Here is a 15639-nt window from a genome sequence, read left to right as displayed (position 1 = left end):
TTTTATACAGTATTAAAATTAAAAATAATTTTTAAAATAATATATAGATTATTGGAAAGAAAATCAAATAATAATAATTAATTAGAATATTTTGAAATTTTATATTAAATTCAGTTCATAAATATATAAAACTCAATCTATATATATATATAAACATTAATTAAATTAAACCATATGTATGATTAGATTGTAATAAATTTTAAAGTAAAAATAGTATTATATATAAAGATATGAAATTTATATATAATATAAATAGTATTATTAAGAATTAACATGGATTTAATTTACTTAAGTATTAAAAAATTTTATTTTATACTTTAAAAAAGTTTATAGATTAAAATATTTGATCGAGTTTACAATTTTGTAAATTTGAAATCAAAATAATTTTTATTAACTAATATTTTATTATTTGCATTTCAAAAATTTGTAACAAATCAAATTAAATTTTAAAAATTTAAATTTATATAATAAACAAAAAAATTATATTTTTTACAAATAAAATATAAATTCATATGTTACATAAAATTGAGTGGGTCTAATAGTTAAGAGCATGTGTTTCCTCGTAAGAGGTTACAGGTTCAAAGCCAGAGGAGGGTAGAGCATGTAGGTGGGTCTCTTGTCCCACAAACAAGAGGGTTTCATACACAAATTTGGTGTCTGGCTTGGCTATAACTTTAAAAATAGTTATTATTATTATTATTATGATTATAAATATATTCTATAACTCCATATAGCAGTGACATTGTAAAACATTATGTAATGTAAAATTTTATTCACTCGATCAATTACTTAAAATTAAAACAAACTATTAAAAAACAGTAATGATTATCAATATACATAGTTGCTTAATTATCATTATCATCAAAAATATATATATATATGTTTTTTTTTTCAAATAAGAATATTTAATTACGCCGTAAGGCGTTCCTCTGAGAAAGACTCCCCTCCAGTGCCACTCTGTACCTTTCTGCGCCATTGATTTCGTTGTTAGACGATAAAATTAATATTCACCGTCTGATTCAAAGTGCTCCATTCATTATCCCTGGCAGCGCATGGCATCTGGCCGCGGCGCAAGAAAAGAGCGTTTATCCCCACATAGAGGCATCTGCATGCTCTGCTAGCCTTAATAACCCCGTCCACTTGGCAACCAATCCTTGGGATCAACATGCCCATTTATATTCTTATCAGGTTCTTGGATCGTATGGCTAGGAGGGCGCCGAATAGGTGATCGAGTAACTAACATAGCATCATGTGTCATTTGCTCTGTTTTATTTTGGTATCGATGGCTTCGGTGATGAAGGGTGAAACCCTAGGGTTTGAACTTCTGCGAACCATGGCGTCCTTCCTCGATGTAGGGGTGCAATTGGGCCGAATCCACTTGCCTTCTATTTCAACTCTTAACTGGTTAGGTCATTTTTGCATACCTGTTTCACTTTTCACGGCATATTTTGGTCTTTGAAGTTACTGTAACACTCATGGTTTGGTTTGCATGCCTAGGATTCCATTTTTCCGTGGCAATGGTGCATTTGGTTTCATATCAAAATTTTTCTCAAGGTGGCTACAAGATACGCCCCTTCTCCTGGGAGGGAAGTGCATAACCTCTCATAAAGCATTTAAGTCTGCCGAGGATCCTTCCAAAGGGTTCTAATGTTTTCATGGTACTCATGAACATGGAACAAAATGTCCAAGCGACTACCATTCCTCCACACGTAAGCATCTTCTTTTTGCTAAGGTTGGAAGATTCTTTATCAGCGGTTGATAATAAATGTTTAATGTGCAGGTAAGTGCTTTTCCTCCGCGGGCTCGCTTCTATAGGTTTCAACCCACTGTCAGGGTTTTGATGAGGTTCTTTCTTCATATTCATGTGTATAGACTTGCATGTGACTCTGCTAGAATTCTCCAAACAATACCGGAGTTGGGGTTTTTCTAGTTATTGATTGTATCAATTGGCCTTCTTAACCTACTAAATTGTGAATTCTTTAAATAAACCCTCGACACTGTTGAGAGGGGTTTACTGTAATGTTATGTTGTTACGTTTTTTTTAGAACTGTTCAGTACCTTCGTTTTGTTTAGTTGCGACTTCTTGTGGTAATGGTCTTCATTTGCTCCATGTGTCGGATGGTTATAAATCGTTACAGTTCTGTAGTTTCACACTATTTCATTATGTTTAAAGTTCTTCTTTTATTACTTGCGTTGTTTAAGTAATGCTTAATATTGGTTCCATTTCTATAATGATGAAAATATGGTATCTCTTAGTAGTTTTATAATTTGTATATGAACATAAATTTGTATAATATTTATAAACTTTGAGCCATTTATACAGATCCCTTTATATGGTTAACTCTGCATGATAATAGTATTTATTTATACAGTTGTTTTCTATTTTCAAAATTTCAGTTCTTAATGTCATGCATGAGATTGTGCAAGAGTCCTTGAGGAACTGTTTCTAGGATGGCTAATGTTGTGGCCTTGCGACTAACCCTCGAGGTTCTGTTATTATTCCCCGTAACTTAATTAGGGTCTTTGTCCTATGGTTTAACTAATACCAGAGGATAGTTGAATGGTAATGGTTCCAGCTTCTCTTGTTGTTTTCAATTATACCATCTCTTTAAATCTCAACAAATTTTCAACATTTAGTTTTCTTTTATTTATCTAGTCTCTACTTGAAATAAAGAATAGACTCTATACATATAATATGCATTTTCACTATCCGATAAAATTAAAAATCCAGAAAACAACCATATCTCTACTATCTCATTGTCATAAATTCACAGGGAAACAAGATCACACTTTTACATGCTCAACAATGCAGAAAAATAACAATATTCTTTCCATGTTATTCACACAATAGTAAATACAAACAAGAAACGCCGTAAGGCCTTCCTCTGGGAAGAACTCCCCTCCAGTGCCACTCTGTACCTTTCTGCGCCATTGATTTCGTTGTTAGACGATAGAATTAATATTCACCGTCTGATTCAAAGTGCTCCATTCATTATCCCTCGCAGCGCATGGCATCTGGCCGCGGCGCAAGAAAAGAGCGTTTACACGTAATTGGCTGGTACGTGGCTCCCTTGGAATGCTTTACGGGGAGACTTGGTCCACTCAACGGCCTTCACATCACAATTGATCCCATCCCATTTCAGAGTAATCAACCGATCCATATTTCCATTAATTCCTCTAGTTTTTCTGCCCATTTCTGGGTTTTATATAAAGAGTCTTTCGATTTACTTTCGTCTGCGGGTTTCATATATCTCATCTTACTTTCATTGAGCTCCTCCTCTCATCATCGAATCCATCGGTGGGGTGGAGTTGTTGCTACACTAATGAATAATATGAAGGCGACAATAACCCAACAATCACCAGAAAATTATGAAGGCTACAATAACCCTACAATAACCCAACAATGACCAGAAAACTATCAGGTATTTATTGTTTTTTAGAGTGCTATATGGTGGAGTTGTTGCTACACTAATGAATAATATGAAGGCTACAATAACCCAACAATCACCAGAAAATTATGAAGGCTACAATAACCCAACAATGACCAGAAAACTATCAGGTATTTATTGTTTTTTAGAGTGCTAGATTTATGGATCTGCCTGTGTTTTTGTTTTTTAGAGTGCTAGATTTATGGATCTCCCTGTGTTTTTGAATTTTGTTGATCCATCTCTTTTTCTTATATTAATTCATCTATCCATCTCTGTACGGAAAAATACAACGAGAAGCTCATGGAAGCCAACGCTGGAACAAAAAATTGTACTTGAATCTATTCACAAAAGCGGCATTCATTCACCAACGTTGGAAGAGATACGGAGGATTACCAAACATTTGCAGCAGTATGGCAAAGTTGAAAATAAAAGTTATGTCTGCAAGTATTTGATTCTGATTTGGAAGCATTGCCAACACAGCAGGAATCATTAGGCATTCAAAGGCTGATTATGTCTGAAATACGCAAATTGCAAATTTGTTTTGTGGTCTTGGAGAAAGGGGATAGCTATGAGGTTCAATACACACATTTCATCAATTTGCTTGACTTATCATTTTGCTTCCACATACTGTCATTCTATTCGATTAGAAGAGAATTCTTGCCCATGTATACATTGTTAATTTGTAATAATATAATGCATCTTTGATTCAACTGGTGAGGTCGACGGAATGTAAGCCAACCACCTTACCTCCATTCTCGCTACAGTTTTCCGCATTCCTATAGCATAAGTTAAGGGGTGACACTACGTGCAATTCCAGGGACTGGGCAGATAAATGCCCCTCGGATCTGGCACCTAGGGAAAGGAAATCCTCTTTTTGCAATGCAGTTACTTGGAGCATCTTTCTTTAAGAATTTCAAAAAAGAACCTGGAGTTGTTGCTACACTAGTGAATAATATGAAGGTTACAATAATCCAACAATGACCAGAAAACTATCAGGTATTTATTGTTTTTTAGAGCGCTAGATTTATGGATCTGCCTGTGTTTTGAATTTTGTTGATCCATCTCTTTTTTTTATATTAATTTCATCACGTCAATTTGAAATGTTTTAAAAATGTTATGATTTCTGCTTACAGTTGCCAAACCTTTTCACTTCCTAAATGGTTAGTTCAGTAGTTCAGCGCTTCGTTGATAATAATACAATTCATCTACACAAACGTATATGATTCAATGCATGCACATTGATGTATAAGGGGCAGGGCTCCCATAAATTCCGGCTATCACATTTATAGTTTTGCACCCAACCTGTCTGACTTTATCACTTATTTTTGTTAACGCTATATGAGTTCCCATAATGTCTGAGAAATACATGAATTCTGTGAGATACATATAGCTAAACATCACCTTCGCCCTCGTTTTACTGAAAATCTAAAACATTTTATATCGTTGCTATTTTTTTGGCCGTTGATGCAGCCATTTTAATTTTTAGCATGCCCATTTAAATGATTTGATATGATTACTATCTGCTTTTATATGAGTACTGTCTGCTTTTTTTTGGGTCATTGATGCAACCATTTTAATTTTTAGGGTGCCTAGTTAAAACGTTTTATATGATTACTATCTGCTTTTACAGTTCATGCGCCCATTTTAAATTTTGGATGGTCCCCAGTGACCATAATGTCTGAGAAAGGCATCGAATTTTCTCATTGTAATAATATAAGACAGCTAGGAGGGAGGAGTGCAATTGTTTTAGGGTTTTGTGCTATGTCAGAATTTGCTTATACAATTTTTATTTGGGGATGCTGGTTTGAAGTTTAAATGAATAATACTTCGGAATTTCAAAACTCTTATGGTCACCGGTTTCACATGGTAAAACATAGTACCCAATCCTTTAATCCTTTGGCTGATAATTTATTGTAATCGTTCGATGTGATTTGCATCGAAAATTTAATAGTTAAAGCATTCTCTAAGACTTTATGGCGAAAATTCGATAGTATATATCTAAAAAAAAAAAAGTGATAGATCATTGGAATGCCCGTCGAGTGTGGGTTATCGAAAAAACTTGGGACTCACTTCTTTGCAAAAACTGTAATTATTTTACGGCGTTTTTCTCGGAAGGACTCCCTTCCAGTGCCCTGTGCCATTTCACGGCATATTTTGGTCTTTGAAGTTACTGTAACACTCATGGTTTGGTTTGCATGCCTAGAATTCCATTTTTCTGTGGCAATGGTGCATTTGGTTTCATATCAAAATTTTTCTCAAGGTGGCTACAAGATACGCCCCTTCTCCTGGGAGGGAAGTGCATAATCTCTCATAAAGCATTTAAGTCTGCCGAGGATCCTTCCAAAGGGTTCTAATGTTTTCATGGTACTCATGAACATGGAACAAAATGTCCAAGCGACTACCATTCCTCCACACGTAATCATCTTCTTTTTGCTAAGGTTGGAAGATTCTTTATCAGCGGTTGATAATAAATGTTTAATGTGCAGGTAAGTGCTTTTCCTCCGCGGGCTCGCTTCTATAGGTTTCAACCCACTGTCAGGGTTTTGATGAGGTTCTTTCTTCATATTCATGTGTATAGACTTGCATGTGACTCTGCTAGAATTCTCCAAACAATACCGGAGTTGGGGTTTTTCTAGTTATTGATTGTATCAATTGGCCTTCTTAACCTACTAAATTGTGAATTCTTTAAATAAACCCTCGACACTGTTGAGAGGGGTTTACTGTAATGTTATGTTGTTACGTTTTTTTTAGAACTGTTCAGTACCTTCGTTTTGTTTAGTTGCGACTTCTTGTGGTAATGGTCTTCATTTGCTCCATGTGTCGGATGGTTATAAATCGTTACAGTTCTGTAGTTTCGCACTATTTCATTATGTTTAAAGTTCTTTTATTACTTGCGTTGTTTAAGTAATGCTTAATATTGGTTCCATTTCTATAATGATGAAAATATGGTATCTCTTAGTAGTTTTATAATTTGTATATGAACATAAATTTGTATAATATTTATAAACTTTGAGCCATTTATACAGATCCCTTTATATGGTTGACTCTGCATGATAATAGTATTTATTTATACAGTTGTTTTCTATTTTCAAAATTTCAGTTCTTAATGTCATGCATGAGATTGTGCAAGAGTCCTTGAGGAACTGTCTCTAGGATGGCTAATACTTCGGAATTTCAAAACTCTTATGGTCACCGGTTTCACATGGTAAAACATAGTACCCAATCCTTTAATCCTTTGGCTGATAATTTATTGTAATCGTTCGATGTGATTTGCATCGAAAATTTAATAGTTAAAGCATTCTCTAAGACTTTATGGCGAAAATTCGATAGTATATATCTAAAAAAAAAAAGTGATAGATCATTGGAATGCCCGTCGAGTGTGGGTTATCGAAAAAACTTGGGACTCACTTCTTTGCAAAAACTGTAATTATTTTACGGTGTTTTTCTCGGAAGGACTCCCTTCCAGTGCCCTGTGCCATTGATTTCGTTGTTAGACGATGGAATTAATATTCACCGTTTGATTCTAAGTGTTTGATTCATTATCCCTGGCCGCGCATGGCATCTGGCATCTGGTAGCGGCGCAAGAAAGGAGCGCTTACACGTAATTGGCTGAAGTACGTGGCTCCCTTGGAATGCTTTACGGGGAGACTTGGTCCACTCAATGGCCTTGGCATCACAATTGATCCCATCGCATTTCAGAGTAATCAACCGATCCATATTTCCATTAATTCCTCTGCCCATTTCTGGGTTTTATATAAAGAGTCTTTCGATTTACTTTCCTCCATAGGCGGGTTTCATATATCTCATCTTACTTTCATTGAGCTCCTCCTCTCATCATCGAATCCATCGGTGGGGTGGAGTTGTTGCTACACTAGTGAATAATATGAAGGCTACAATAACCCAACAATGACCAGAAAACTATCAGGTATTTATTGTTTTTTTAGAGTGCTAGATTTATGGATCTGCCTGTGTTTTTGAATTTTGTTGATCCATCTCTTATTCTTATATTAATTCATCTATCCATCTCTGTACGGAAAAATACAACGAGAGGCTCCACTCATCGATGGAAGCCAACGCTGGAACAAAAAACTGTACTTGAATCTATTCACAAAAGCGGCATTCATTCACCAACGTTGGAAGAGATACGGAGGATTACCAAAAAATTACCAAACATTTGCAGCAGTATGGCAAAGTTGAAAATAAAAATCCTGTCTGCAAGTATTTGATTCTGATTTGGAAGCATTGCCAACACAGCAGGAATCATTAGGCATTCAAAGGCTGATTATGTCTTAAATACGGAAATTGCAAATTTGTTTTGTGAAGGTCTTGGAGAAAGGGGATAGCTATGAGGTTCAATACACACATTTTATCAATTTGCTTGACCTATCATTCTACTTCCACACACTGTCTGTTTTAGCATTCTATTCGATTAGAAGAGAATTCTTGCCCATGTATACATTGCTAATTTGTAATAATATAATGCATCTTTGATTCAACTGGTGAGGTCGACGGAATGTTAAGCCAACCACCTTACCTCCATTCTCGCTACAGTTTTCTGCATTCCTATAGCATAAGTTAAGGGGTGACACTACGTGCAATTCCAAGGATTGGGCAGATAAATGCCCCTCGGATCTGGCACCTAGGGAAAGGAAATCCTCTCTTTGCAATGCAGTTACTTGGGGCATCTTTCTTTAAGAACTTCAAAAAAGAACCTCTCTGGTATTTAGATGAACTATTCGAGTAAAATTAATGACAATACTGTAATCAAAAAATTTCCTAGATGCTTTCTCCCATGAGATGAGTTTGCGAAAAAAAAATATGCATGTAACAGTAACTATGCAAATAAGTAAATGATTGGAAAAAATGCCTTGCCTTCCACAATCCATCACTAGCCAAAATGAGAAATTTTGTGGTTGCATCTATGGTCGTGTCTCTCACATCTGGTTCTGAACTTAAATGAACTCGAGGTACATCTCCTAATATATTTAAAAAAAACACCATTAAGTATACAGTTTCTCCTGTTACCATTCAAATGTTACTCTTGAGCTAGACCATTAAGATAGAATTATAAAGTTACAAATCAAAAAAATTTCTCATTAAAATTAATCTTTGCACAACATTTGTAGTGATACCTGGCAGGAGTGTCACAAATCCACCCTTCTCGATGTTTTGGCGTTCAATACTTGGCTCATGATCAACAGTCAGCTCAATAGCAATGTCGTTTTTACATATAACAGTCCTTGAATCCCCTGTATTTGCTACAAAGAGTTTTTTCCCATCAACTAAAATAGCAGTGACTGTTGTGGAGCCACCGGGCCCTAAATCAGCTGCCTTTGCTAAAAATTTCCCATCAGTCCGGTTGTATGCATTCTTGATGGCACTTTCTGGGTCTGTCCAGAACTTCGGCTCCATTATTATCAGAGATACTTTTTAGCATTAAAATACTTAATTAGCATTTTACACCATACGAAACTTTGAAAATAGCAAGTGACAACCAATACAACGAATGACAGATCAGTTGTAAAAGCATTTTACTGGATGTGGATTAGAGTCAGAAATCTCATCTAATATACAATTTTTTTTCTAAAGAGTCATTTGAGAACCATCATATTTATATAAATGAAGGAAATTATCAAAAATGATAACGATTTGTCACAAACACAATTTTTGCAATAAGGAAGCACTATTGCTTTATGCCATGACGTAATGCTACTATTGGGCGTTTTTTCTTTGGATAGGTGCAAGAGACAAATGAACATGTAAGTATAGGAAATATATGAACAGTTTAAGCTATTTGAAAAATAGTGTATTTACGCATGAAACATATTCAACTAGAAATATGATGGGGAAAAACAAGAAATTCATTATATGTGAGACATAAAATGTTGGAGAATCTTCACCTTTGAGGTTTGAGAAATGGACATGGCAATATATCACAACTAGAAAAATCTTGTTCATTGATGCAGATCATTGTTACAATTAACAATATATATCATATGCCAAAGATAAAACACAGGAAATTAACCCATGAAGTCAATGCAAGTAGAAACACCATAATAGAACCAATAGAGGAAAAAACGAAATTGTTTCACAAGTTACAATCAAGTTAGGAAATTGAGATAAACATATGCAATTTGGAAAATGGAAAGAAACTTTGAACCTGCTCCAATTTAATGTATAATTTTAATTTTTGATTGACTAGCGATTGCAAAACAATACATGTCACAATACAATCAACTATAAAATTTAAATAGATGTTGTTAAATTCACAGAGACCTTCCAAGTATTCCCTATGATTCATAGATGCTAAACCAGGTAGACCATTAGCATTGATTACAAGTATTCCCCATGATTCATAGATGGTAAACCAGGTAGATCATCAACATTGATTACAAGTATTCCCCATGATTCATAGATGGTAAACCAGGTAGACCATCAGCATTGATTACAGTGCATAACCCCAAAGGAATTGTAAGAGTTGAACTTGTGACATCCCATTTCTGAGAAGTTCAATGTCTAACTCCAAGGCCAATCAAGCCAACCCCAGGGCTCAAAAATAAGATAATAAAAATATATATACTTTTCGTAATGAGGCGTGATACCTATCATCCAGCGCATAAAGGATATAGGTTGGTAACAATTGAAATAGACTTACAAATTAGCTAATTTAGAGAGTTTCATTGTGGGCAAAATCAAGAATCTCATTCTAGATTACGATTTAAGTTGGGAATCAAACCCTACTCAACTAATGAAAGGACTGAAATTTTCTAAACCCCTTCCCAGCACTAATTTAAATATGTAGACTATAGATTGGTACTACCCAGGCACTCCCTAGGTGACATTATTAAGCAACGCATCAGTAACTACAGAGTGATTGATACAGATGTGGATGATTCTTCTCCCTCCTATACTTTTTACATCTATACCTAATGACAAGTAATGGGCACTTCCACAGTATGTTGTAACTAGTGTACTTTTGAGCCTCGTCGACCTCTCTTTTGGTCACCCACTGCCATTAATAAAACTAGTCTTATCTTATCTTCTGTCGTCTGTTAATAAGAAATGGTACTGTAATATAAAAACAATACTAAATAGCCAGGACTAACTCTCACCAATTTAGATCCTCATCTAGGTGAGCACTTAGTGTCTATACTTTCTTCGCCATTGATTTCGTTGTTAGACGATGGAATTAATATTCACCGTTTGATTCGAAGTGTTTGATTCATTATCCCTGGCCACGCATCGCATCTGGCATCTGGCCGTGCATCGCATCTATCATCTGGCAAGTATGCATTGCACTCCGAATCCTCATGTGCTCTCTATTCATTAAGCAAAACCCTCTTGCGCTCTCTCTTCATTAAGCAAAACGAGAAACTTCCAGGATGTGGATATCATGCCAGGGGGATCCATGAGCATCGTGAGAGAAAGCCCTACTGCTGCCATTGTCAAATTCAAGGCTGGAAGTATCGAGCCAGCCCATCACCATACCTTTGGGCATGATCTTATTGTTGTCAAATTCAAGGCCGGAAGTATCGAGCCAGCCCATCACCGTACCTTTGGGTATGATCTTCTTGTTGTGTCTGGATGATCTCGTTTGATAAAGTCAGCTTTCACAGGGGGTAAGTGGTATCTCAGAATAAACAGGAAGCAAGCAAGCGGCATATCATTGGAAATATGGTAGAAGAAGATATGGCTAGGTCCAAACCCTCGCATATCCTCAAAAGCTAGATTTCTCCATCGTTCTTACAAGTTTAGTAGGTTTATTTTAGTGTAAGGAGCCTCGAGGCACTCGAGATATTAACTACCCATTGTTCGTCGGTTCGATTCCCAAACGAAATACAAACCCTTTGCCGCTGAATTTCCGAGGGTTTCAGCACAAATTATCATGCAGGCGCCCTGTCAAAGGTACAACGTTTTTACAGCTCATTTGAGATCCAGTTTTGGGGTTCTGTTCTTTTGTTGTTGGGCTGAAAATGGGTTTACTCAGTGTAAGGTTATTTAGTTGTGTTAATTGAGTGATGCAAATCCTATCTAATTTTTGTAGAAATTATATTTTTTTTTTCCTGGTGGTTCACGACGTCCGACACATTGTCTGTGAATTTTCAAGGTTTTTGCAAATTTCATTATTATTTAAATTCAGGGTTTTGTTGTAATTGTGGTTCAATTTTGGCTGTAATTGATCTACTGTTTATGTAAAATTGCAAGAGAGTAGGGTACAAGTCTAATCACTGCTCCTGGAGGTGATAACAGTTTCTTTAGTCTCCATTTCAGGTACATTCATTCTTGTTGTTAGTACCTTGTCTGCGTATTCTATGCACAATTGCATTGAGTAGAGGTTATTTAGTTATTGGACATGAATTCCCGCACTTAATTTTATGACGGTCGTGTTCTTTTTTGTTTGTTTGTTTAAATTATATTTATTTATTGCATATGCACTGGGAGGTATGAGCATAACAAGATGCACTAGGCACCGGTAGGTATGAGCATAACAAGATCCACTAGGCACCGGTAGGTGTGATTGCATTAGTTTTTAGTAGCAGGAACAAGAATCTAGCTGTATCTTAGCCTGGACAATCACGGTCGCCCTCCGAGCATAAGATCCAAACTGTAGCCACGTGGGTTAATGGCCATCGTATGTTTAGTACTATTTGTTGCATGACCCTTTGGTGGTATTTGCTGTTAATTACCTCCATTATTGCCCCCGGAGATTTGTAATCCTATTTTATCGCTGTTTAAAATGATTTTCTTCACGGCCCGACCTAGACTCGTTCACATCAATTTTTGTCATTTTATGAATTTTGTGGCTATTGATTAGCCAATACTGAATTTTTAGTGTTTCTGACTAGCCCATAGAGTAATGCTACCTCGAGGCTTGTACCCGTTGAAAGTTGTCGCGTTCCTTGTATTGAATCTCCAAACTCTTTGGAATGGGAAGCTCTACCTTTTAACCCGCACATTAAAATTGCTACTGCTTTTAACAAGGTAGAACTTCTTGTAACCTATGGGAAGGCCATATACTCTTGTCTGTTACACGAACCTTTCATACACCTTTGTGTCAATTACCTTTATTTTTGCCCCAAGATATTCATCATCCATTTATAAATTGTTTGAAGTGATTGGCCCCGCTAGTCGGGGAAAATTATTTACAACAATATTCACCATTTTATTTATTTTGTGAGTGTTGATTAGTTAGCCTTGATTGTTTAGTTTTCTAGCTATCCGAAAGAATAACACCACCTTCTCCCTCATGAAAGGTCCCTGTTTCTGGTATTGAATTTCCAATGGCTGTATTCAAGATGAGAGTAATGGAATTAAAGGTGCCATAAAGATGATGTTGATTTGTTACTTTGAATTATAGAAATCTATTGGGGTGAGGATTTGTAGTAGATTGAATTGGCAAAGAATACATGGTTTGTGTATGTTCTAGGAAAAACCACATTGAAGACTAATAAGAGCACTGGGCCTTTTGAAGGATTAATGATTGACAAGCTCTACAGGTTTCTCCAAAACAATTGCAGGTTGACTTTGTCTCCCTACAATATACCACTTGTGCATTTACTTCAAGTCAGAATGGTGCAAGAAATTTAGAGTTCGTTCACACAAAACTGTTAGAAGACAATGAAATTATAAGCTTTTACTCATAATAAAGCTTTTAGGGCCTTAAAGTTCCTGATCACTCAAAAATAATATATAATTTTGTACTATTGTTACTATTTTAATAGATTTATAAGATTTCAAAATGCAAATTTCTGTTGAGATCAGAAGAAATAAGCATTGAGTTTTTTACCATTTCCGCAATAAATCATGAATCATGTAGAGTGAACTGGTACATACATGTTTAATGTTTTGTGACTGGCGGAATGGAAAAAAATGATAACAGCTCATTACTTTTCAGTTTCAATCCTTCTTTTACAGTAAGGCTCTTATCTTTTGATGAAATGCAAAGGCTGGTAAATTAAAATTTTCAAGAAATCCTAGGTAGAGTTTGTTAAGAGGGAATTTTAAATTTTAATAGTAACTCCTTTTTATCCTTTGTCCTCGGAAATTTGTACTGTAGCCACTTTAGCAGCCATTGTAGCCAGTCAAGCATTGATTACAGCAACATTCTCAATCATAAGATAGTCCATGGCTCTTAGTTGCTTCCCTCGAGTGAATATTGTGCATACCTCACAAAATTACGAGGGTTAGATCTATTCACCTGAAGTTAACTATGTTCTCATGGTTATCTGCCTTGCAATTGTCATAGGATTCCATACAATCCTGAATATTGAATAGTGAAATATGACCAAATGAAATTAGATGTCCAAATAATAATAAATATGACTTGGAACTCAATCCTTGAAAATATTTTTTCCTCTCGTTGGCCCATTATCAACTCAGCATTGGCATGTTTGTTGCGGTTTACAGTGATGATGGCTCCTCTTCTGGCTTTCACTCTGACCTCGTTATTGCTCTTCCTCAAACTTCCCAAGTCCTAGCTACTTCCACGAAACATTTTCTGGTGCAACACTACTACTGGAATGCTTTCCTCTAACTTAATTCATTTTCTAGGGATAACGCCTCTGGATTTTCCCCCCTTTTTGAGTCCACCCGGATCCCTTTTCCATCTTATTCTCTACTTTTCCTTTCTTTCCTTAACATAGATTTTAGACTGTTTCAGAGATGCTCTAGGCAGTCAATCGTTGTTCTTCTGAGTCCTGTTGACCTGTTTTGGTCATTTGAGCTCATTACAGATTTTAGGCTTTTCAGAGATGCTCTATGCACCTCCTTATTGCTATTCTCAATCGTTCTTCTACCTCTTCCCAATCGGTAGGTTTAATCTAGTTTGACATAACTAAACTTGCTGTCAACGTGTTTTTCCTTCTGGAGAAATTGTGATCTCGATTGAAACTTCAGAATATTTGATCTATATTCTTTGATGTTTTAAAAGTATTTATGTTAATAATTACGTATCATTTCCATAGAAGATTTTATTTTCCCAACAGGCATTGATTCAACTGGTGAGGTCGACGGAATGTTAAGCCAACCACCTTACCTCCATTCTCGCTACAGTTTTCTGCATTCCTATAGCATAAGTTAAGGGGTGACACTATGTGCAATTCCAGGGACTGGGCAGATAAATGCCCCTCGGATCTGGCACCTAGGGACAGGAAATCCTCTCTTTGCAATGCAGTTACTTGGGGCATCTTTCTTTAAGCACTTCAAAAAAGAACCTCTCTGATATTCAGAGGAACTATTCGAGTAAAATTAATGACAATACAGTAATCAAAAAATTTCCTAGATGCTTTCTCCCATGAGATGAGTTTGCGAAAAAAAAAAATATGCATCTAACAGTAACTATGCAAATAAGTAAATGATTGGAAAAAATGCCTTGCCTTCCACAATCCATCACTAGCCAAAATGAGAAATTTTGTGGTTGCATCTATGGTCGTGTCTCTCACATCTGGTTCTGAACTTAAATGAACTCGAGGTACATCTCCTAATATATAAAAAAAAAAACGCCATTAAGTATACAGTTTCTCCCTCTGACCATTCAAATGTTACTCTTGAGCTAGACCATTAAGATAGAATTAGAAAGTTACAAATCAAAAAATTATTTAAGTATGTTCTCATTAAAATTAATCTCTGCACAACATTCGTAGTGGTACCTGGCAGGAGTGTCACAAATCCACCCTTCTCGATGTTTTGGCGTTCAATACTTGGCTCATGATCAACAGTCAGCTCAATAGCAATGCCGTTTTTACATATAACAGCCCTGGAATCCCCTGTATTTGCTACAAAGAGTTTTTTCCCATCAACTAAAATAGCAGCGACTGCTGTGGAGCCATCGGGCCCTAAATCAGCTGCCTTTGCTAAAAATTTCCCATCAGTCCGGTTGTATGCATTCTTAGTGGCACTTTCTGGGTTTGTCCAGAACTTCGGCTCCATTATTATCAGAGATACTTGTTAGCATTAAAATACTTAATTAGCATTTTACACCATACAAAACTTTGAAAATAGCAAGTGACAACCAATACAACAAATGGCAGATCAGCTGTAAAAGCATTTTACTGGATGTGCATTAGAGTTAGAAATCTCATCTAATATACAATTTTTTTCTAAAGAGTCATTTGAGAACCATCATATTTATATAAATGAAGGAAATTATCACATGTCACTATTCTTCTACACACTATTATTTACAAAATATCCATATTCAGCATACACATAA

The 15639-nt window shown here is 35.8% G+C and overlaps 1 protein-coding gene and 1 long non-coding RNA gene across 4 annotated transcripts; one reads left to right on the top strand and one right to left on the bottom strand.

Moving 5' to 3' along the window:
- The first annotated feature begins 918 nt into the window (after nucleotides 1-918).
- LOC149235119 (uncharacterized) lies at nucleotides 919-6206 on the top strand. 3 transcript variants are annotated; one of them, XR_016246154.1, is made up of 3 exons: nucleotides 919-1404; nucleotides 1498-2563; nucleotides 5915-6206. It is a non-coding gene; the product is annotated as an uncharacterized LOC149235119 (long non-coding RNA). The 3 variants fall into 3 exon arrangements; XR_016246153.1 differs by having other exon boundaries at nucleotides 919-1709; nucleotides 1781-2563; XR_016246152.1 differs by having other exon boundaries at nucleotides 919-2563.
- Nucleotides 6207-8151: 1945 nt separating this feature from the next.
- On the bottom strand, nucleotides 8152-15356 carry LOC149235118 (putative protein phosphatase 2C 44). Its single transcript, XM_089368464.1, is given in 4 exon segments — nucleotides 8152-8160; nucleotides 8301-8389; nucleotides 8468-8854; nucleotides 15077-15356. Coding segments are annotated over 4 exon segments (765 nt in total).
- Nucleotides 15357-15639: the final 283 nt, after the last annotated feature.

The sequence above is a fragment of the Pinus tabuliformis genome, chromosome 8, assembly GCF_031772625.1.
Source record: "Pinus tabuliformis cultivar Carrire ecotype Pingquan chromosome 8, CPIR1, whole genome shotgun sequence".
Lineage (NCBI taxonomy): Eukaryota > Viridiplantae > Streptophyta > Pinopsida > Pinales > Pinaceae > Pinus > Pinus tabuliformis.
Note: the sequence above shows the minus strand (reverse complement) of the source record. Positions and strands in the feature narration are given on the sequence as shown.